The following is a 22,624-nucleotide window of genomic DNA, read 5'->3' as shown; positions in this document are numbered from 1 at the left end:
AAATCACAAATTATTTACGAAATAGTAACTGATACGGGTAACTAGTCTTCAAAAAGATAACACAAACGACTTGTTCTGTATGACGATATACTCCAATTCCAAACCAATCGTTTCTACCTGCCGTTCGTATGTGATTTGGGGTGGGAGGCGACGTGATGGAAGGGAAAGCATTAGCAAGTTGTTGAGTTGAGTGCCGCTGGAAGTTAGCGCCTGCCCGTGAGCCTGTACGGAGGTTAGTTTGGTTGGTGCGGTAAAATTTCATATTCGGGCTTTCTTCCTTCTTGCTCGGTCAATGAAACACGAAAATCGCAGATTATATCGAATGGAAGTGGCGTGTGGTGCGAAACGCGTGTCGATGGCGTAATTAAAAAAAAAATTTGCTTTCGTTTCGAACGGTGAATACAACGGCGTGCTAGTGTCGTTGACGTTTCATGTGTCAGTGTCCTCTCTCTCTCTCTCTCTCTCTTTCTCTCCCTGTTTTCCTCTCTTACGTCTGCCCTTTCCCGTCTCCGATCCTTTTCTATCTCGTCCCTTTCTATATACGTTATAACCATCGCACCAACAAGCCGCGTTCGTTGTTGCAATGCCAGATGACAGGTGCGAGGCGCTACCATTGGTGTCTATTAACGAGTCCTTCGAGTGTCCTGCGAATTTAGGATACGCCGCAGAATGACGAGCGTAAGGTTGTTCTACCGGAAGGGCGGAGAAGAGGACCGAAGACGACGACCACGACGACGATCTCGAATTCCCTCGCGCTAGCGGTGGGCTATGAGCGCTGACAATGGGGACGACTCCTTGGTAATTATCATACCTTTCTCTTTTTTATTGCTCCCTCTTGTTCCGTCTCTCTGTCGCGTCTGGTTCCGTGTCCGTGTATCGTGGCCAGCGAAATACACAGGTTGACAGAGAGCAACGCGCGGCTTTGCCGTGCGGAAATAATCGTGGATTTGAAAGCTCTTTCTGTCTCTTTCTATCTTTCCTTCCTTCATCTCTGTCTAACGTAAACGCGGTCACCGAAGGAAATATTCCTGCTGGCGGGAATATTCGTAGGAAACATATGTATGTATGTATTTCAGTTTAGCGTATTGGGAATGGTGTATTATAAAACAGTTGGTCGCGAGTTGAAAATATTATGAAACGACTGACACAAGGAACGTTGCCTTATCGTAATTTTTTTTACGTAATAAACGAAACAGGAAGTATACGATACAATGTTTAAAGAGGAGAATCGTAGAATTGCAGGATTATTGTCGTCAATGTCGTCAGCGTGAGTTGATTTCGATTTACCTTGTAACGAGCTTCGACCTTTTGACAATTACTAACTACGCTGACTAATCAACTCGTATGGGATTCTAGCCGGGAACTGATGTATTCATGTCGTTAAAATTCGGTAGTTACGAAGAATAAAATTTAACGAGTTCTATGAACGTTTGTTGTCACCTGATTTTATATAAAGAGTGCTTGCTATTACTACCGATAATTTTTATACATAATGAAATAGTATGTTTAGACCTGGAAAAGAAGAAAGGTCATACATCGTATCTCTGTCCCATCGTGTAAAGTGTTAATTGCTAATAACTCAGATGTTGTCACGTGTTTTTCATCCACGTGATCCGAGTGGACAGATGAGTCTATACCGAGTAAAAGTAATTTCTTGCGGCTAGTGATATTTCTTGCTCGATAGTCGGAGTTGTGAAACTCGCTTTACGTTTCGTAAGTTCGCCACCGGTTAGCCACAAGACAAAATGGAACGAGAGTAGAATACGATTTTCGACTAAGACGTGGTCTTAACCTTAATGCGTTCTTTCGGCCATTTTAGATCATATCGTATTCTTCCAAAATTACAAAAATATTTCAAGCTCTTAACCATTATTCAGGAAGTTGGATCATTGTTGTTATGAACGTTGAATATTTTATTTCATAACGATTGAAGAGGCCTGTGCTCCTATGTGATAATTTTTACGTTAAAGATATCGAAGAAGATCGAAACATAAAATTTCGAGAGTCGCAGCAAAGTCAAATAAGTTTACTACGTTCACTTAAAGATTACTTGAAGATCACATGTTCTTGTCTGTCTTCTTTATGATAATTTTATTCTAATTTTATTCTAATTTTATTCGCGATATGAGATGTTCCTTGTTCAAGTATGTTTCGTTGACCTTTCCTCTCTTGCCTCGTGGACAAAATCGTAATGCAGCGGACAGCTTGTAGTTCGATGGAACACGTTCAATAACTCGAGAGTCAATGAAACTTGCGCACGCCTCGCGCACGCGAAGGTATGCTTACTATCGAGGGATGCCGTTCTGTTTATGTTAGAAATTAATCGGTCGACCATATCATTCTCGTGTGTTACATACCCTCGTTGCTTCACGGCTTGTAATTGGAACGTTGGAATATTATTCTTATTCCCGTTGTTTACAACTGCAACTGTATTTGACCGATATTGGATGACAAATATTTCACGTAATAGATGTTTATCGATTCTCTGTATTACCAACGTTCAAATAATAAGAATTTACGTTTATATAACTAGGCCCCATTGGCAAAAGAAATTATTAACATTTCTATCTACCATATTGTAGATTATATGTAGAAAAAGATATAAATTCATTTAGCTTTTCTTATTCTCCGACTCGAGTATTTTCTCAAGTGTTTTAATAAAAAATTCCGCTATACCGAGCGAAATTAATGAATAATTCAAAATTTAATTGCTCTCATGTTCTTTGAAAATGTTATAGTTTCAAAGTGTAAAAGTCGTTAATCTCCTTGTTTTTGTAGCCTCTAGTACCTTCGTTTGTCGATAGTCGAACGTTGTCCGGATAGTTTCCTTCTCGATCGCGTTGACCGTCTATGAGCACTCGTAGCTGCCGATTCCTTGGCAATCTCGTACGCTCTGCCTGGCGCTATGAAAAAGGCAGGGCGGCATAACGCTTATGAGAATGCAAAGTAATACGTGTCAAGTCTAACGAGGCGCGTCGCGGAATGCAGGAGGCGAGAAAGAAGTGCGGGCATCGCGAACGCGTACGTAAAGAACGGCTAGAACTCTTCGATACAGGATGTTCCAAAAATATAGTAAATTTAATTGCACGATAACTGATTCCCCGTTTAGTTAAGTCCCTGCTATTTTTTAATAAATTATCAACCTATAGAAATATATTGACCATGAAAGGGGTTAAACGAAAAAATCGTAGTGAAAACCTTATTCATCGTACGATAACTAGATTAATTGTACGGAGAAATATCTCTGCTTGTTAAATAATTCATAAATGAGAAGGTTAATATATAGTAACGTAGTAAAAATTCAATCGGCAATGGACGTGTTTTAACTATAGATATGCCAATTATAATACACATATTATTCAACTTCACAACGTTTGATTCTTCTTTCAAGCGTTCAGCATAGATAAAAACATGGAAGAGAAAGTTACGCTCGTTTTTTATACGCAATATGTAGCATAGTACAGTTTGCTCGCGTTCTCGCCAAACGAAGATACTTTCGATTCACTTTTTGGAACACCCTATATCTGTATACTTTGATTTCCGTGTTGGGTCACGCTTTCATCGAAAAGGAAAGGGAGCACGTTCGTGGCTCGAGCAAACTGTGACGATTCAGTGGTGATATGTAAATCCGAATATTTGCCTGACGTATCGCACGTCCCGTGATTCAAGATGCAGTTACACAAAGAGGTCTATTTCGTAGTTGGAAGTTGCTCCATTGTTGGTTTGAAGACCTGAGAGATAGGCTCCGGGACACTCCTTCGGGAAATACGTCTTCGGTCAGATGCTCCTCGATAGAACAAACAAGGAATTTGTGCAAGAAACTCGAACGATAAACTAGTCGATCCGGCGCGTTCGATAGATGCTGGACGTGCCAATACCACGGGTACTGTTACTTCTAGTTATTCGACTCAAGGTGAAGAGAAAATCTACCTTCGTAGAAAAAAGTCGACCAGATGAGTTCTTCCAATTTCTTGCCATCTTTTCTAGATTTTTTCTTACATTGAATCGTATCGTCGTGTAGACACAGATTAATCTCTCGTTTTACGATTTTCCTTCCGGGCATGTACACGTTAGAACCTTAGTTATTTTGATATTTTAAAAGCACAGTAAAATTTCATTTATTCGAATTATCGAGGAACAAACATCTCAATAAATTTGGAGTTCAACGCTTCTCTTCGCTAGCTATGATTTTTTATTCATATATTTTCGTGGGCCATTGTATGTACAAATTCGCTTTTATACAATACGATATAAAAATATTTCTTGAAAAAATGATTCTAGTGGCAATTACGAGATATGGCTTGAGACTTTTGCACGCTTTTCTTATAGTACGATGGAAAAGACGCGAGATGCTCCAATTCTCCGGTACGCGCTTCGCACGAATCAATCTTCTCACGAGCGTGGTTCGATCGTGAGAAAGGCGGATATTCATTCAGAATTCAGTACGAAACGAGAGGAATCCTTTCTTTCTCTCTCTTTCTCTCGCTCTCTTTCTTCGCATCTGTCGCTTTCCTCCCCTCCTTCTTTGTCTACGTTTCCCGCGGTGATCTCTGTTCCTCGTCGACGTCGACCGAACGGAAACGTGAAAGTAACCTGGACCACTGGATACGTTGCACGCGGCCACGCATTTCTCCAACCTGAAATCGATACGACTGGACTATGCGAGAGTCCATCTCACGAGTAAAACACCCATGTGAGAAAAGGATAGGCGATCGACCTACTGAATTAATACGGATCCTTGAACGTGTCACGTAACTTGAGGGTTGGATAAATTAAGATGGCTGAGCCGTAACGCAACTATTAATTTTAGTTAAACTTCATTGCGAATTCAGCAATCACAACGGAATACACACTGAGTTACAATGATACGTTAAGTACGCGACTGTTATAAGGGTAGAGACCGCTAAGGATAAGTTGACTATTCCAAGAGTACAGAGTAAGTAAATTTTACTGACGATATTGTGTTTGAGGAAAGCTAGGGGTGGCTGTATCTAAGGATACGGGACTATCGGATTTGTTGATGGTAATTTTGGTCAAGGAAGTGATTATAATTTATTGCTAGACTTTCAGTAACAGGTATTCATGCAAGATTTTCTTTGTTTTTATGAGCTTATAGAAAGGTAAATAAAATTTTAAGTAGGTAATGACAAATAGTATATATTTGTTACGTCCAGTAATCTAGAATCGTAAACCAGAATCCATTCCTTCATCGAGACGGTCAAATATAATTAGCCCGGGCTGCAATAATTCTAAGAAACTGTTATAAAACTAAGCGTTTATATTTCAGCGTTAGGGCTCTTAATTGTTATAAAGTATATTCGAATCGAGATGTTCCTTATGGTTATTGCTCCATCAGGTAGAAAATGCGAAGGTTGAGTTTTTCCCAGTTTAACGATCATTTCGATCCGCAAGCGGCCGGTGGTGGGGCGACCAACCCCCAGTAATAATTTTCCTCTGCGACAGCATCGTCATCGAACTTATGGTTTGTCATCTTTAGCTCAGTCAACATCTCTTTTGAGTTTTCCACCTTTAGATCAGTCATCTATTTAACTTATATCTATACGCATCGAGCATAACTGTTTATGCCTACAAAGTTGCTGGAATAAAGTGTATATTGTAACCTGTGTACTTGAGTGTTATAATCAATTCAACCACCTTTATTATCCTAAACGGAATAGGGGATCGATCATTTCATGGCGTCGATTATCTAATTGTAACGGGAATTTACAACTCCCGTTGACGCGCTTCCTCGAGATCGCGTCTCTTCGCGAACGATCGAACAATATTATTGGAATATTTGGATATTGAGGTATTAGGACTGATACGTCATACTGGAATTGGCCTCAAATGTAATTCGAAGGATATTTATTCTGTTATAAAATTAGAGAGTCGCTGGACAAAAATAGAATAATCTTCAGTATCTGAAGAAGATTCATCGTGGAAATTAATAAGCATCGTATGTATGGGAATACAAGCCTTGCCAATTGTTTTGTAATCGCGCGTCTTACGGAGAATTTAGCTCGTGCCTTGTTTAAGATATTAGATCTACTTAAAGTCTTTAACGTGATTTTCTGTCTCGATGAAGGACAACGTCTCCCTTAACGAGACGAAGGTTATAATATTCAAGGCGTGTTCGTGATTCTAAACGAAAATCACAGAAACAAAACAGAATACATAAATATTATAAATGTTATCTAAAAATCGATTTTTATATCGGTTTAAAATTACCGATTTTTTGTACTGTTCAAATGGCGTTCGAATCGTACAATGATTCTCGGTGATAAAATTACATTATACGTTTTCTTCTCTGTTACTCGCAGATCTAGACGATTATATTAGATCGAACGGAATTACAAAGTCACGAACGAATGTCGATCGCATTCCTTTCTGCCACTTTTATTTCTGTTTTAAGATAATACGTAATGCAAGAAATATAAAACTGAAGGAAAAGTGATTCGTCATGATGTTAAAAAGAGAAATATAAAAATATCGACGTCTTGGTTTACATTTAAGAGGTTTGAAACCGCAAGGAGGCCAGACCTGCGGACGTCAATCATGGAAGTGTATCGTGGTTCGAGCAGTTTCTTATTGGCGTTGTGAAACTGCTATCGGCTACGAAAGTCGAACGTTTGTACAAATGGCCGGATTACGATTAGAGAGATTAAAACATCCGCTTTTACTTTTGCGGAACTCTATAGACCGTCTCGGTGGACGAATATTGGTTGTTACTTAATAAAGTATATAACTTGCTGTTGCAATTTGAAGGGAAAATTGCTGTGTAACGATTCGAGATATGAATGACTTTCTTTTTTCTATCCAGTCGCAATATTGCCTATGGTATCGATATCTTTCGTTACATATTTAACCAACAGTCTTAGCTCCAAAGATACTTTCTATTCAATAGTTCCATATTTTTTGTGAATTGTATTCTTTTTTTAAAATAATCAAATAGTCCGTGACTTCTGTCTCTCGTATTTGCATGAAAAATCTTTGTATAAAAGAGCTTTCATTACTTTTATATTCAACGTTCTTCTTTCTTTTTTTATTCTAAATTTTCTTTTATAGTAAAGTAAACGACTGTTGAATTAAAAACAGACACGTTTGTCTCCAGCGAGTTACTACAATGCGTTAAGATCGAAGTTTACCGCCAGGGACTTGACCGATTTGAATCGTCCAACTCTTTCGACAGATTCGACCTTGATCGGAATATCATTTCCGCGAACATCGGTATCATTGCAACTGCAAGTCGTAACATTCTGTCGCACGATCGGAACAAAAATACATCACTCTTTATCGATGCTTGTCGATATCAAAAATATCGTTTGAACACCTGGCAGGTTAAGGAGGCCACCATCGAAGCGATTGGTTTTCGTGCAAACGTAAAAACGTGATTCGTGGGTCGCGCGTGGGACACGCACGCGTCTCCGTGACTCACAACACCTACATACGTGAGTCTGAAATCGCTCAAGGTTTCGGCGTGGTGCAATTCGGCCAAGCAATTTCGCGCGCTCCACGATCGACAGAGACGATAATTGTAAAATAAAAGGAGATTGTATATTTGAATGGTACTGGCCAGACGAATCAAATCGATCACAGGCGAAAAATGTGACAAGTCACATCAGTCATCTTTTAAAAAAGGAGTAATTTCAAAATTCATTACATCGTCAATCGATCTTCAACGCTATTTTTCGTTTGATTTTTTAGGATTAAATATCATGTTTTGTCAACCTCCGGAACATTTACAAGATATTAATAACATTATTTATTGTATATGTGGACCAATATTGATTGAGTCAAGTTATGCCACTAACTTAAGGGGATGTCCTAAATTAGAATGTTCTAAAACATCGTTTTTTTGTGATTTTTTTTAGAAGGGAAAGAAAGAAATGAAGTTATTGAATTTTGAGCTATGGTTTTATATATATTTAACGAATACAACAAAATTTATTTTAAAGCAAAAGAAAAAAATTATAACAGATTTCTAGACTTATTTCATGGGCTGCAGTTTTCAATCGGCGTGAAAGATCCACCTCATAATTCTTGACCGCAAGAAAGAACCAAAAAAGGATTAAATTATTATATATGTTTCTTCTCAATGAACTAAAAAAGTTCGTCAAAAAGTTTATTTAAATAATTGTTATAGCACCTTAAAGTTTATTTTTTCTTTTTATAAAACACATTCTTTCTTTAAACCTGCTAGAATTTTTAATGTTACACTATTTCCTGCCCTTTTTTTAGTTCATCGAGAAGAAAAATATATAATAATTTAATCCTTTTTTGGTTTTTTGTTTCGATCAAGAATTACAAGGTGGAACTTCCACGCCGATTGAAAACTGTAGCTCATGAAATAGACTTAGAAATCTGTTATAATTTCATTTTTACTTTAAAAAAATTTGTTTGTATTCATTAAATATATATAAAACCATAGCTCAAAATTCAATAACTTCATTTCTTTCTTTCCCTTCTAAAAAAAATCACAAAAAGACGATGTTTTAAAAGATTCTAATTCAGGACACCCCCTTAAGTCACTAACAGCCAAACTAATATCATTCGTTTCTTTGGAAACACGACAAGGAAAGAAAAAATAAGTGAAAAATCGATTAAACGAGAGGGAAATGAATTTATAGCGTGGTAACAGCGACTTTGTTGCACATATAATGATTAAATCACTAGGGCACTGCTGCTAATTGGATTCTCGATAGCTGTGTGCACAAAGAAACGGGTTTTGTTTGCTCTAATGGCTGGGAACTCAGACAGTTGACTACCACTGCTGGCAAACACGTGTTTTATATCGTTCGTTCTCGTGTGAAAGTAGAGAAAAGCTTTCGCGACCAAAGAACGTCCGATAACGATCGTATCGTCCTTACCTCCTGGCTATTTTACTCAAAGACCTTGAATTTCCTTGAAATTTTGATTTATTCCGATCAAGTTTAAAAAATTATTCAGCATAAATTATTTTGATAAATTGCATTTGCCTGAGAGTGTTCCGCGAATTTCCTATTGAGCGGAGCTCACTCTGTCTACGATTTGAAATTTATTCACTGTAACTATATACGTGCTTCTTGTTTACGTATTTTGTAATTAGTACGTTCGATTCTTTCGCATCGAAAATTCCGTTTTATCGGCATTCACGGTTTAGTTAGCGTAATTACTTCACATAATTGTGAATTCTGACGCAATTTCCTCACTGAAATTCTTGTTTGTTAGTCTCTTACAATGCTTTATTATTTAAGAATTATACACACACATATATGTATGATTTTTAAATTTTATTTCATTCGCTTATATAACTCTTTATCCCTTATAATTTCTTATTTCTCCTATCTTTTTCTCTTCTTTTTCTCGTAAGTTTGCAAAATTCTGCTCATACGTTAGGGTTAGCACCTAATATTCCTCTCGATCAAACATCTGTGATTCCGTACCATACTGATTATAACTGTTTCGTTCAATCGTAAATCTCATCAGCGATATTTCCTCTTCCCATCAGCAATATTTCCTCAACCAGTAATCCTATCATCTTCCATCTATCAAGCATCTAACGATTACTACCTCAGTCGCTTTTTTTCAAAATAATCATAGCCAGCGATCCCATCGTTCGGTTTATCGGCTTGTTCCAGCATCGATACATCGTTTTATGTTTAAACGTGTTCCGTTAGTTGCTTTGTTCCGTATCAAAGCACACGTCGAACTCGCAGGACGTCCAGGAGATTCATCAGGCGGAGTTCTACCGAAGAAGAAACCGGCGTCCACGGATGATTTCACGAGAGAGTAACGGGGTTAATGAACATCGTCTCGCCTAGGGCGAACGTTTTATCGACTCTGTTTGGCTTTCTAGGAGTTATTTCGCTTGTACACGCGAACAGACGCTCGACAGCCTAGTCGCTACGAAAGTAAACGACCTTAAGACTGACACAGCACAGGCTGGATCGTAATTACTACCGGTAGTCTGCTGGTCCAAAAGCGAGAGGCTATGAATAACGAGGCTCCAATAGGCGCGAATCTCTTCACCGTTAAATTTTTCATTATACATTTTCATGATTTTTCGGGAATAGAGGAAGCGTTTGAGAGGACTTTGTGCGATGAATTTGTACTTTTTAGTGCACTGGTTTGTTGGAAGTGATGGTGATTGGACGATCAATTCGTTTACCTTGGAACGTTGCCTTATTGGAAAGATTAGTTCGTAGGATAAGAGCTGATTCTCGGTAAATTTTTAAGCGTATTTCTGACGATTTATACTTGTTCGTACGTACTGATTTATTTAAAGGATGTTTGCTGAATTGCTAGGAATAAAATGTGATAATTAAATTTAGGATGCTGCGTTATTAAATCCATTTCTTGTGATCTAATATTTAGGCACATTCAGTTAGATTTGTATTTCTTTCGAGGACATGTATATTTTTAGATACAGAGACAGGTCAACGAGCTTTTTGCCTTCGTTGGAAAATTACTCTTTGTAACATTTACTCATGCGCCATGTCGTGCATACTTTTCGCTATGACTGAATCCGCTTTTTGTTCGCTTAATCCACGAACAATCAGGGCAAACGGTGTCCAAACAGAGGAAAGTGGTATGAGGATATCTCCAGATTGGTCCCTAGTGTAACACAAGGGGGTTCGTTTCCCGCCAATTCTAGGGGTGAGAGAAACTCGGTATCGATTTTACGTCCTGAACCATACTCTTGTACAGACTGACACGAGTGGTCCGTTGGAGTACACGTTCAAGCTAACAAGATTTACTGTTCGGTGAATTACAGGCAGGGTAAGAACAGAGCGAGATGAGGTGAAACAAAACGAATCGAAACGTGCCAGCGAGCGAAATGCACCAAGTCACGTATATGATCTCGCACGCTGCGGGTATAAACGTACCGCGAAATCCGCGAAAACGTAAATTTCACGTCTTGATGTCAACTTCCCAGAAGTTGAAATATAGACAGGCATCCGTTGGAAGTGACTTCGTGGAAAGAGGAAAATTTAAATTAAATTAATTCTAAACGGCACGTAATGTAAATTTCTTTTTCTATACGATTTGATAATCTTTTAATCGTTTCAACGGATATTTCATTATTAATTCTCTAAATTATTCGAACTATATCCTGTAATATTTCATAAGCGATAATATTACATACACGATAAAATAATTCCAATAAATTAGGACCACGTGTAATAACAAATTCATAAGTAACAAATGTAGTGATAATTATATATACGCGGCGTTGTTTATGCTATCTCATACTTTTTACGACAATTAAAACTAAAAATATCATATCATGTAACATAATTTGCTACATAGTTCTTTCGAATTATTAACTTGTATGTGTGCTGTTGTTGATAAATTTCGATTCTATATGAAATTCCGATACATCTTACAATTCTATTAAAAAAATAATATTAAAAACGTCGAGTGATTGTAATTCAATGACCAAATGCTACGAATCGTCGACTTACACGCGTCTTTTTTTTATTCTTAAATGCCTTCAAATTTCCTTTCAAACTAGATGTTAAATTTCAGCTGTTATATTTAGACTATTGTTCACATTTTCCCGCGCCATAAATCATTTTGAATTACGGCCTACGGCCTCGTATAATCAGTTTGCGACACGATGACGTAGTAGGTGGTGGGTTACGTCACACTCGCTACGTCACGGTTGCATTTATCACGTGAAGGTTGGCGATTCCGGTAGCGCGTAGATGATAACGAGTGAAATATAGTTGGTCACCAGTGACTGCAATTGTTTATCGATCCACGTGCCCGTTCCAGATCGTACCACCTCACCACCCCCGCAGGACTCGACATTGTTTAGGGTGGCTTTCAGACGGCTTTGTGCCTCGCAAAGATCTCTTTCAATTTAAAGAAGCGGTCGATTCTTTAAGAATTTTGCACTTTAGTCTGGAACGTGAAAAAGTAGCTTGCTAAATAGTGAGAACAATCTTCGCAAAGAAATATTTGAAAGAAAAAATCATGAAAACAGAAATATTACTAGTCTGCGGATGTTTATGTAGCTATTTTTGGCAAATGTAAAGCTGTAACAAAATCTACATCAAAAATTATGTAAGATCGTTAATCAGTTAAAATTGTGAAAAACAAAGTGTAATACTTGCTATGATATTTAATTGGAGAAACAAACTTCTGCTTAGGTTCTGCTCTTTTCGTTACATTCATAATAATCTGAATTCGAAGTGTTTATAGTTTATCTATTATTAAGAATAATTATTCATAGTTTAAGTATTACATAACAGAAAATATATAAAAGAAGACGAACAAAAAATACGTAATATACTTAAATAATCAGCAATCTAATTCGTTTCATTGTATTTCCATCTATTTTTAAAAAGATCGCGAGTAAATGGTTTTCTGGCGACACGATTGAAGCGAAAGGTATTGTTTCAACGGGACAAAAGTGGCGTCGTAAATGAAAGTGGCACTATCTACTTGCATGATCGTTCTTGTAATAATATAATCCGTTAAAAAATCAGCACACCGAAGATAGTTTCACGGTCTCGTAGCATAAAGACCGGAATGTTGTACTCAGCCACCCTTGCGCGGCTTTCTGTCACCCTCGAGCACGGTGTAGGGTGAATTTGATGACTCAGGTCGCTTTATATGGGGAATGAAATTACGCTCCGTCTCTCTACACTCTACCACCATCGTGACAGAGAGGAGACGGGCAAACATCTTGATGCTGAAGTAGCTGCTTTGCTTCAGGGAGTTTTTGCAAAGTGGAGTCGTCTCCGCTGCCATTTCAACAGTATTTCAAAAGTTACAAGTTCATTTTACATTTTAAAAGTTATGATTTTATCGTATGTTGTAACGCGCTTTAAATCGTTTCGACAGATTCGTTCGGTAGACTGGAAGAAATTTGGGATGATTCGATGAAGTCTAGTGGATGACTTGAATCGTAGAAGATTAGGTAGTTTCGATTATATTATATACATGTATCTTTCCACGAGATTCTATGAAAAAACACACTTTATTCTCAAGGGATCTTATTCCAAATTTTCAATAATATATCATAATGTATATGAAATTAAGCCTGAACAAAATTTATCGACTCGCCTTATCATACGACACTTCCTAATTCCGATTTGCCGAAGGAAATTTTCACTTCATATACGCGTTTAGCTGATACCTAGATAACGCAGTGATTACGTGTAATCGTGGGAGACAATGTCGAGTTTCCAGGATTCATGTAGAAAGCGTGACCGAAACAAAATTCAGCGATTCGAAGGGGAGCGTGCGTACGTGCTCGCGTGGAGACGCGGAGACACGCATAAATTCCTCTATGCTCACGGTAACAGTCTGTTTGATTATGGTATTATTGGCACGCGATGCGCATCACGGAAAAATGTATCAAAGCAATACTCGTGCGTCTGACTACTCTACGCTCCAAATAATTGGCCTAAAGTCTGCTACTATTTTCACTTTATACGTGTACATTCGTTGGAGAAGTACTATGTTCAACGTGCGAGGTACAAGCAATGTTTCTTTTTCTATAGAAATTTAGTCGTCGTTTCTGTCGATGTAATTTGCGACGCATCAGACGTGAAATTCGTGTCGATTCTCAAGGCCTGGGAAAGGAATTATGCTAGTTGGTCATTGTGGGATAAATTTAATGCTTCGAATGCTGTAATATTCTTGGCGTATTATTTCATACCTATTCTTTATCGAATCTCAACTCGTAATCTTTCTTTTCCTTCGTAATATAACATACGGTTTGAAAGTTTAAAAACAATATTTAATAAAATTGACGCACGATCTTGTTACGTGGCATGAATCAAAGTACGTCATTCAATCATATTGCAGCTGTGACATGTTTGGATATATTTTTTTGATAATTGTAACGTAAGCTTGTTTATTAATCGTTTTACGCAATGCGTTCATAGTATTTTCCAAATGATCGTGTTCCTATTATTTCTCCAGATAACTGTATTGTAAAACGATATATAGGAATGATTGTTCGTCACGAGTTCGTATGGATGATAAAATCTAGCGGAACCGAATCGAGGAATTTATCGATCGAGTGTTGCCGAGTCCTCCGATGGTAATGTCATGCATCGACTTTATCCATAGCATGTGACAGATAGCAGTACTGTATCATAGACGATTGGTGATCGTATATAGTTAAACGAAAACTGGAATTTACAAGAGCTGCAAGTGGACATCCTAAGACAAATAAAAGTCATTTCAATCCTTTTTATTTAAGTAACACAAATATTTTTATTTTCGTTATCTAGATATCAATTCGAAATTATATTTTCATTTCGTTCTTCAAATCTCTTTTGAAGATTTTGAAAGTCAAAGATTCATCAGAAATGATCATTTCTCATATCGTACGACAATCTTGTCAATCGCACACCAAAACACGAAGTAACTTCAAAATAAATTCCATACACTTCCTTGCTGCATCCTGTAGCCCGTGCGTCTTACGATCTTATTGAAATTAATTGCACTTATCAAAATGTACAAACTTTTAATTTAGAAATTTCTACAAATCTTCCAATTCCAAAACTTTAATCATATCTCTCCGTTAATCGATATTAATCGCTTTATCATCCTATTACCTGCTATATCAAAACAACAAATGTAAAATGAATTCCATACCATTTATTTGCATGAATGTACATCCTGCGTGTCTCGCAAATATCCTGGCGCTTGAAACCTAACCATCATCGTCGCTAGTGTCTTCCAACTACGGGCGACGAAGATTTACGTCAATGCACGACCCACGGTGATAATGGAGACGAGTGGCCGACGTAAGAGCGTGGTCAGTCCGATTGCATTGAGCCGGTTCGGCCGAATTACGTGTTCGCGGCGTTCAGAGTCAGTCGTTGTCGGGACGGCGAGCCGCGCGGTTCGGGCACGTACTTTGTTGTTGCCGGTGTGAAACGGTCGCGTGACTGTTCCTCCTTTCTCTCCCTTGGTCGTGTTCCATCAACGACCACCTGTACTTCGTTCACGGCGTGCCAGCGTCCAACAATTTTCGGCTACGATAGGCGCCTACGTTGCCTCTGCATGCGCGTGTGCGTGCGTATACCTGAAACAGAAGTTAGGCCAACGGGAGAGAAAGGTACGAGGGCAGGTGTTGAGATATACGAAGTTTACCGGAGTTTGAGTCGTGTTTCTTGGGGATTTCGGGTCCAGTTCTTCGCTTCTTTGTTCGAACGCAGGATTTTCTTCTCGTGGAAGAGGCTGTGGTGAGTGATCGTTGGAATTTCGAGGTAGATTTTAGAAAATTACAGAGAATTAACACACGTTCGTAAAGTTATTTTAGGCGTTTTATTCTTCCAAAGGTTAAAATGGAATTTACAATTTAAATATTGAGGTGTAATTAGTACATACAATGAAAGTCAAATATTAAGATTTGATGTAAATTTTGCCTCGCAGATGTGTGTTAATTCAGCAAATGTGTAGTGTCATTTACTAGGCAATGTACGTGTATTTCATAAGACGTTATATTCACAAGTAACACAATTTAACCCTGCAACGTCCTTTCGATTATTTATACTTCTCTATCGTTAGAAAAATTCTTAAGCGTGAGAAAAATATGAAAGAATACGCGATTTCTCATGTCAATTGTATACTAACGACTCTCTTAAAACCTCAAAAGCCGTTTCTTCTGTTAAAAGAAAAAGAAGGTTGAAACGTAAAATATTCATTCGCTTGCAACAAGATTCGACGTCTACTAGAACAAGCGTTACAGCATTGTCCAGTAAATGAATACACTTATTAGAAATAACAAACGTTTTCATCCTGATCGATACTTTTGTTAAAACGTCGTATAAATGGATACATTCGTTAAATTTTACATCTTCATTGCAACAAAAGTACAGAATAAATTGTATAGAGATTATATGAATTTTATTTACAATTAAAAGAGAAGCAAACGGCGTATGTAGTTAAGTAATATTTGAAAATCGAAAGTTTGAAACTGCGTTCGTGGAGATCGAGCTGCTCCGTTTACAAGCTATCGTACATTCCTGTTTTTAAGGGTAAACAACGATCGAACGATGAGAATAATAGGTTTGCAAGGTTGCGGTCGTGAGTACTGTTTGTGGCCATGAGATCTCGTAAAGATATCGAGCCGCTCTGTTTTTCGTTTCATTAGAAATTCTACGATGTACTAACGGGACATTGTTTCTACTGATTGATCGATATTTTTCTAGACTCTAAGTACATTAATGTCAGTACGTATAGATTTGTACGTGTACCGTATTTCAAACCAACTATGGAACAACATATAATAAAACATACACGCTAGATAGAAAACTTCTTGTTACATGATACTTGAATCTTTTTAATAAAAGATTCAACGAAAGGAATAATCACTCATTCGACTATATTATTTCATTGAACGTACGTCTAAGCTTCATCATGGAAATGTTTGTCACGAATGCAAAGAGCGATACTAATTCGTTCGTTCGAAAGATTCAATTTGTTCTCACGCCTATTGACACGACGCCTTGTAATTGTGTCTTTATCGCCTCTATTTGATACCTATCAGAGCGTATGGTATTATCGTCATGTTGTCAAACTCAACAATAAGCATGTCAGATAAAATCGTCAAGCTTAAAAACTTTAGCAATTTTCTCAATTGATCGTTCGAACTTTCAACCTGAACGATGTAATAAACGAATAAGAAACATCGTTATATGAGCGAATATTTTATAACGTTTTATTATATTTTCAAATTTTTTTCGTTTCGATGAAAAGATTTAAGGAGTGAAACAAGATAACGAACAGTATGTTAAAATGGATACTGTTATATGAAATATGTAATAATATTATTATGTGACAATCTGAAGATATAAAAATATTTCTGAGCAAACGATATAAGAGATAGCTGCACAATGAGGGCATTATAAGTTATAAAGGAACCCCTTCAAAAGGGGTTGCAAAGTATATCAGGCGATTGGTATTTTTCTATTAGTTTTTTCTATCAATTAGTCCACATTTCTCGTATTTACGATATTTTGTCAAAATACGCAGTTCTACGCACACAGCTTGGTCAAATCTTATCAGAGCAAGCAGACTCGCCTCTTAAGAGTATACCAACATAGCGAGGAGGTTTATGGGTTCTAGCAACACTTTGGAAAATCGAACGCCTTGTCACAAGTTACACATGTTGTACACGCCTAGTGTTGAACGTAAACGATCACGTACCTATGTATTAACGGCATATGACTAAGCTATCTGTTATGTGCCACGTTCCTATAATCCGCTTATTCTCCGTTGTCTTAATTATAATTATTGGCGTGATCGCCTCGTGAAAAATTGAACAGTGTATCGCAACGTGTAAAAATAGACGATTACGCGGTTGGAAATTTTTGCCAGCTGGTTTTCCGATTTTGGATTACATTCTTAAAATGTTTCAAATTTTTTAAATGTCCCGCCGGTACTTCCTTCAACGTTAAAGGTCCAAAAAATTGATCATAATATTGATTAGTTTTATCGCGAATTCTTATATTTTATTCGTACACCACTGTAGTGGCGTTACTTCATTCTCTGTTATAATTATTCAGTAATTAAAGAACGTGTTCATTACTGAATACAAAATATCCTTTGCGGCGATTAAACTCTGCATTGAAACACTCCGCGCTAAATTAATTTCATTATTATAATTGCTATTTGCTAAATCTCAGATGAAGGAAAAAAGATGGCAGTTTTAGTTACAGAAGATTAATATTTACCGTATCTCTTGACACACGCTTTTTCCATATCTCTTCATTCCAGAAACAAACGAAAAAAGAATACCTCGGTGAAAATACCTTCGCTCTATTGGCTTTGTAGATTGGGTTAAATCCAACTTGTTCCTCCCAATTTATTTTAACAAAGTCTATTCCGATTGAATAGCCAAAAATTCTACGTTGAAACCGCTAGCTCTAAAGTGCATACGAGATATCAACCAGAATACAGCAAATGGATGGCAAACAACTAGGACACGGTTGAATGAATCGCGCGTATCGTTGTGAACACGCGGTTCATAACACGTGCATCATTGTAGCGTGTCGAGTAAATGTAGAAACGAAGTAATTTGGTCGAACGTCTGGTACGAATTCCGAAACGAACGTTTACGAGTCGGTATTAAAAACACGGCTGTTATCACACGGGTTACGTTCGAAATTTCATCTTGGATAATCGTGAAAGAACAGTTGCTTGAGCGAATCTCTCTTTTTTTTTCTTATCTTCTTCATTTTGCTTTCTCTTTTATTTTTTTTGATTGGCGAGGAGGGAACAGCGAAGAGTCAAGGTTGACTCGCGTTTTCGAAACCGGATCGAGTATGCTAATGTAACAGTGACATCCGCGTCAGATTCGACCTCTTCCCTTTCTTTCCTTTTTATCACTGGCGAGTCTTATCTCTCGTCGCGGTCATATTTAATTATAGCATTAATGAGTGCTACAGTCAGTGGAAGGGCAGATGTCTTTAATTTATTTCTGTCTCGTGGATAATGCATTGAGAAACTTTCGAATTTTTTGAAGATTAAAATTCTTCTTACATAAAGCGCGTTTATGGTTGAAGTAACAGCTGTCCTTTATATCTTAATGATGCTCCTTAAGACAGTAAGTAAGATACTAAAAGAAATTGTCCTTCTCACAAGATTTAATTTTTCTCGGTTTTCTGATTATTATTTTACTTGATATTCAAATATTAGGTATTTTAAGGATTGAAAAATACGTATTAAATATATAAAGTTTCAAAAAGTTCAACGACGACCATTAATGCTATGACAAACTACATTTCCAGAATATTCAAGAGAATAGCAAAAATACGTATTTAATTCTAAAACTAAATAAAAACGCGGTCTTTGTATAGTATAAGGTCATTTGCCGGCATTATTCGGATTTTTAAATTGTCTGTATAAAATCTGTAAATATTTATTTTCGTATACTTCCACGGTCTTTATTCTTGAAATGACTCAGGGCCTCCTCTCAACCAACCATAAGAATAATTCGCGGTTATATATCATTGCCATACACGTTCGTTTCTTTGTCGGCGGCATTCGTCGAAAAGACGCCTGACTTTACGACATTCGACGTGATTCGCAGAATAATAATTGATAGTTTCCTACACGTGGCCCGAGCAAGCTCAATTTCCCTCTTGCTTGAGATTACGAACGCTAGAAAATTGTTCTCGGGTGCTCGAGTTTCTTGAGTTCCCTGAAAACGATTTGTTACGTCCCGTTATCTGATACGGGCTGAATTCCGTCCCTCAGTCGGGACGGTCACTAGGTTTGCAAACATCACAGGTCGGACCGCAATAATCCTAAGGCACAGTTATCATCATCAGGGAGGATAACGTGCCCTCCATGCAGTTGCCTTTAGGCCGAATCATCAAAGTTTACCCAGGCGTCGACGACATCATCCGGACGGCCACGGTTAAGACGGCAACCAGCATCTTGGATCGATCCAACTCGATCCAGTAGAATTAATCTAGAGGGAGTTTGATGGAAGATCTAATTAACTCTATATTCACAATATCTTGATCGGTACCTTCTCAACGGGGGGAGGATGTTACGTCTCGTTATCTGGTACGGGCTGAATTCCGTTTCTCGGTCGGAACGGCCACTAGCGATGCAAACATCATAAGTCGGACCGCAATGATTCTAATTCACACGGTCATAAACTAAATATCGTTTTTTACTTTAACTTTCAAGGCCCACAATTTCTGCAACATAGAAGTCAAATCGAGAAATTTCTTAGGGTTATTGTTGTCCGATCTATGATGTTTGCTTCGCTAGTGGCTGTCCTGACCGAGGGGTGGAATTCAGCTCCTACCAGATAACGGGACGTAACACGATTTTATCTGGCAGTGTCGTAGGGGGTTGTGGTCGTTCGGAATTAGCCGATGGAATTGCTCTCATGCTACGTGGCCAAATTCAGAATGTGATTATAGCTAAAGTGCACATTGATTGAAAGAGTATCTATGGTAGAACATATTTTAGATGAAATACTCCTAGCGAATTTATTCCGTATTTGTAGCAAATATATTAGAAAGTTGGTATTATTAGTTAAAAATAGTATGTCAAATATATTTACATATATCGTTATTATTTGGAGGAATTAGGAAATCCTGTCCTTTTTTAACAGTTTCACGTCCAGTGACATCGACCTGTTAACTGCAGGCCAAGTGTGTAGTGTCCGGTGACATGACGTTGGTGTTACGTGCAGGTCGACCCTTCACGTGAAACTTACGAACTTGAAATATTTTACCAAAAAACGTCGGTTACTGGTTAGAGCTGCTAGTAAACTTATGCGGATGAGAAAATGTTGAACAACTCAGGATATTTGGATAGTGTCAAAAGATAATGATTTATAGTTGTTTAATTTTCGATAAAAAATGTTACAAGCGTATTTTTCTTAATAATGAACCAAGTAGATGAAACAATATATAAAATTCGTATTTATCTAGAAGATATTTTTTTACTTCCAAGTTCTTGTGATACGATAGTGTAGCAATCTATAATAATGTGTTTTAATATTCAAGAATAACAATTCTCAAGCGGTTTGTTATTTGTAACAATAAACTTTCTTCCAAAACCCTTAATTGCGGAATGAATTATTTTCCTCTAAGCGAGAATATTCTATTTTATTCACGAGCATAGAGAACTCTTCCTAACCTTCTACCTTCGTTAAACGCCTGACTGACGAACTTGTGTACAAACAGTTCTGTTAATGCTTACATCTTGCGGTGAGTAACATGACGTATTAACATCCATGACCTTAAATTACGTATTTATCGAGCGAGATTGGCTACGAGTCTTCGTAGGGAGTCTCCGTTAGAACCAATGCAATCTGCGGATTTAATTTGCTGATTCTAGACGCGCAATCGATTCTTCGTAGTTATCTATCAAAGGAATCGTTTTATTAGGCGAACCTTTTTCCTAAATGGTCTTACGTAAAAAGAAATATCACGAAAGAACTTGCTTTAAAAATTAGAATATTCTGACTCACAGACGGATTTACGTTTGTTGTTTATTTATAATTTGGAATAATAAATCATGATATGTAAAGTATCTGCTAATTTTTTAGGAAGTTAAAAATAACTATTGCAAATATATTTTTATTATCAGAACAGAATAAAGTTATTTTATAAATTATTTTAATGAATTGATATGTGCGTTTAAGAACGCAGTATTCGGTTCAAAGTTTCCAAATGATTCGTAAGGCATTCCATTGTCCTACGCGTTAAATAAGAAAATAACGTAACAGCCGAGTCATTTGAGCCGCCAAATGATTCATGCTCGCACGAAACGCACTGCAACTTAAAACACACTTCCTGCTACGGAGCGGTCCACCAGTTCCCTTTATGGACTATAGCCACATTGCATAATGCAATCTGAGTGCCTGATCTTTGAACAGCCATTGCTCGATATTCCAGATAAAATACATATAACGCGTACAGGCGTATATGTATAATTTCTAATCGACAGAACAACGATCTGCGATAATAATTTATATCAAATTTTCAATTTCCGTAAATCTGTCAAAAATCGATAAATCTTTCCAATCAGTATCTCTCTGTCTTGAAAATAGACGATCAATTTATCACGTTGACATTACAAATAATCCGAAGTATATATTTTTTAGGCATCTGAAATGTTTTTCTAATTATAAAAGTTCGAACGTGTAGATATAAATCGTAAATATTAATGTCAATATGTACTGTACTTATAACAATGGACGTTAATTAAGAATTTGCGTAGAACAAAGCTTCAGCTTCGCCTTAATATAGAATCGATAATCGCAAAGCCAAACATAACGACGTGTTCTCCTCATATTTTCTCCTCCTTCAGAAATAAAATTGTAACTTACGGATCTAGAGATATGTATTTTATCATAGAAACAAAAATATTATTAAACAAAAATATTAAAGTTGATGAGCACATATTTAACGAAATTATTGAATTACAGTAGGAAAATGTTAGAAACATTTATAAGTACCGTATATAAAATATTACATTCTTTCTATGACAAAATAGATACATATTAAATTATTGAATTACAATAAAAAAAATTGCGATATACAAAAAGAATTCCATAGTCACGTCGACTTACAAAAAAGACAAGTTAATATAACAGACACGCGACATTCATCAAGCAGAATCCTCGTAGCTCTTTGTTCATTCCTCCCAATTGAGTGCAGAATGTTCGTAAAACTGCTGTTTCCGCGGAGTCCATGTTTTTCAACTTATGAATCACACAGATATCGTTATACAAGTTTCTTTAGTCACGTTTCGATTCGAAGCCTGGTTCAAAGTTCGGACGGACACGAAGCTTTCTCCATCCGCACAGAGTACTTTTTTTCCGAATCGCAGCTGGTCGTGGACAAGTGGTTAATTCAATTTGCAAGCACGGTGCGCGAAAAATAACGAGGAGCAAGGGGTTTAAGATTATGACAGGCAACCATACGTTTTTCGTGGCAAGCGGCGACGGGGCGTTTGTTTTATCGAAACGAGGCGTCGCCGCGACGGTTGACGGGCATCGACACTTTTATCGAGCCACGAGGATTTCGCTCAATCGTTTCCACGTTTTAGGGACGTCCTATTGAATCACCTTTCTAGGTTCTATTCTTTTTATTGTCCCCCGATCTATGTGTCTCTCTCATGTTCGACAATTGTAGATAACGAC

At 37.3% G+C, this 22,624-nt stretch overlaps 1 protein-coding gene across 5 annotated transcripts in view; it reads left to right on the top strand.

Annotated features, from left to right (window-relative positions):
* The first annotated feature begins 178 nt into the window (after positions 1-178).
* The window catches only part of LOC100645337 (ral guanine nucleotide dissociation stimulator), a 41,552-nt gene continuing 19,106 nt past the window's right edge, over positions 179-22,624 (top strand). For 2 of the 5 annotated variants that reach the window (XM_048410344.1, XM_048410342.1), the window contains exon 1: positions 180-798. In XM_048410344.1, coding sequence (XP_048266301.1) covers positions 769-798 — 30 coding nt within the window. In that variant the 5' untranslated portion in view covers positions 180-768. Of the gene's footprint in view, positions 799-14,733; positions 15,192-22,624 lie in introns of those variants that run through there. The other 3 variants (XM_048410341.1, XM_003398868.4, XM_048410343.1) reach the window with 3 other exon arrangements.

Source organism: Bombus terrestris, chromosome 11 (assembly GCF_910591885.1).
Source record: "Bombus terrestris chromosome 11, iyBomTerr1.2, whole genome shotgun sequence".
Lineage (NCBI taxonomy): Eukaryota > Metazoa > Arthropoda > Insecta > Hymenoptera > Apidae > Bombus > Bombus terrestris.
This window is presented reverse-complemented; position numbering and strand designations above follow the sequence as displayed.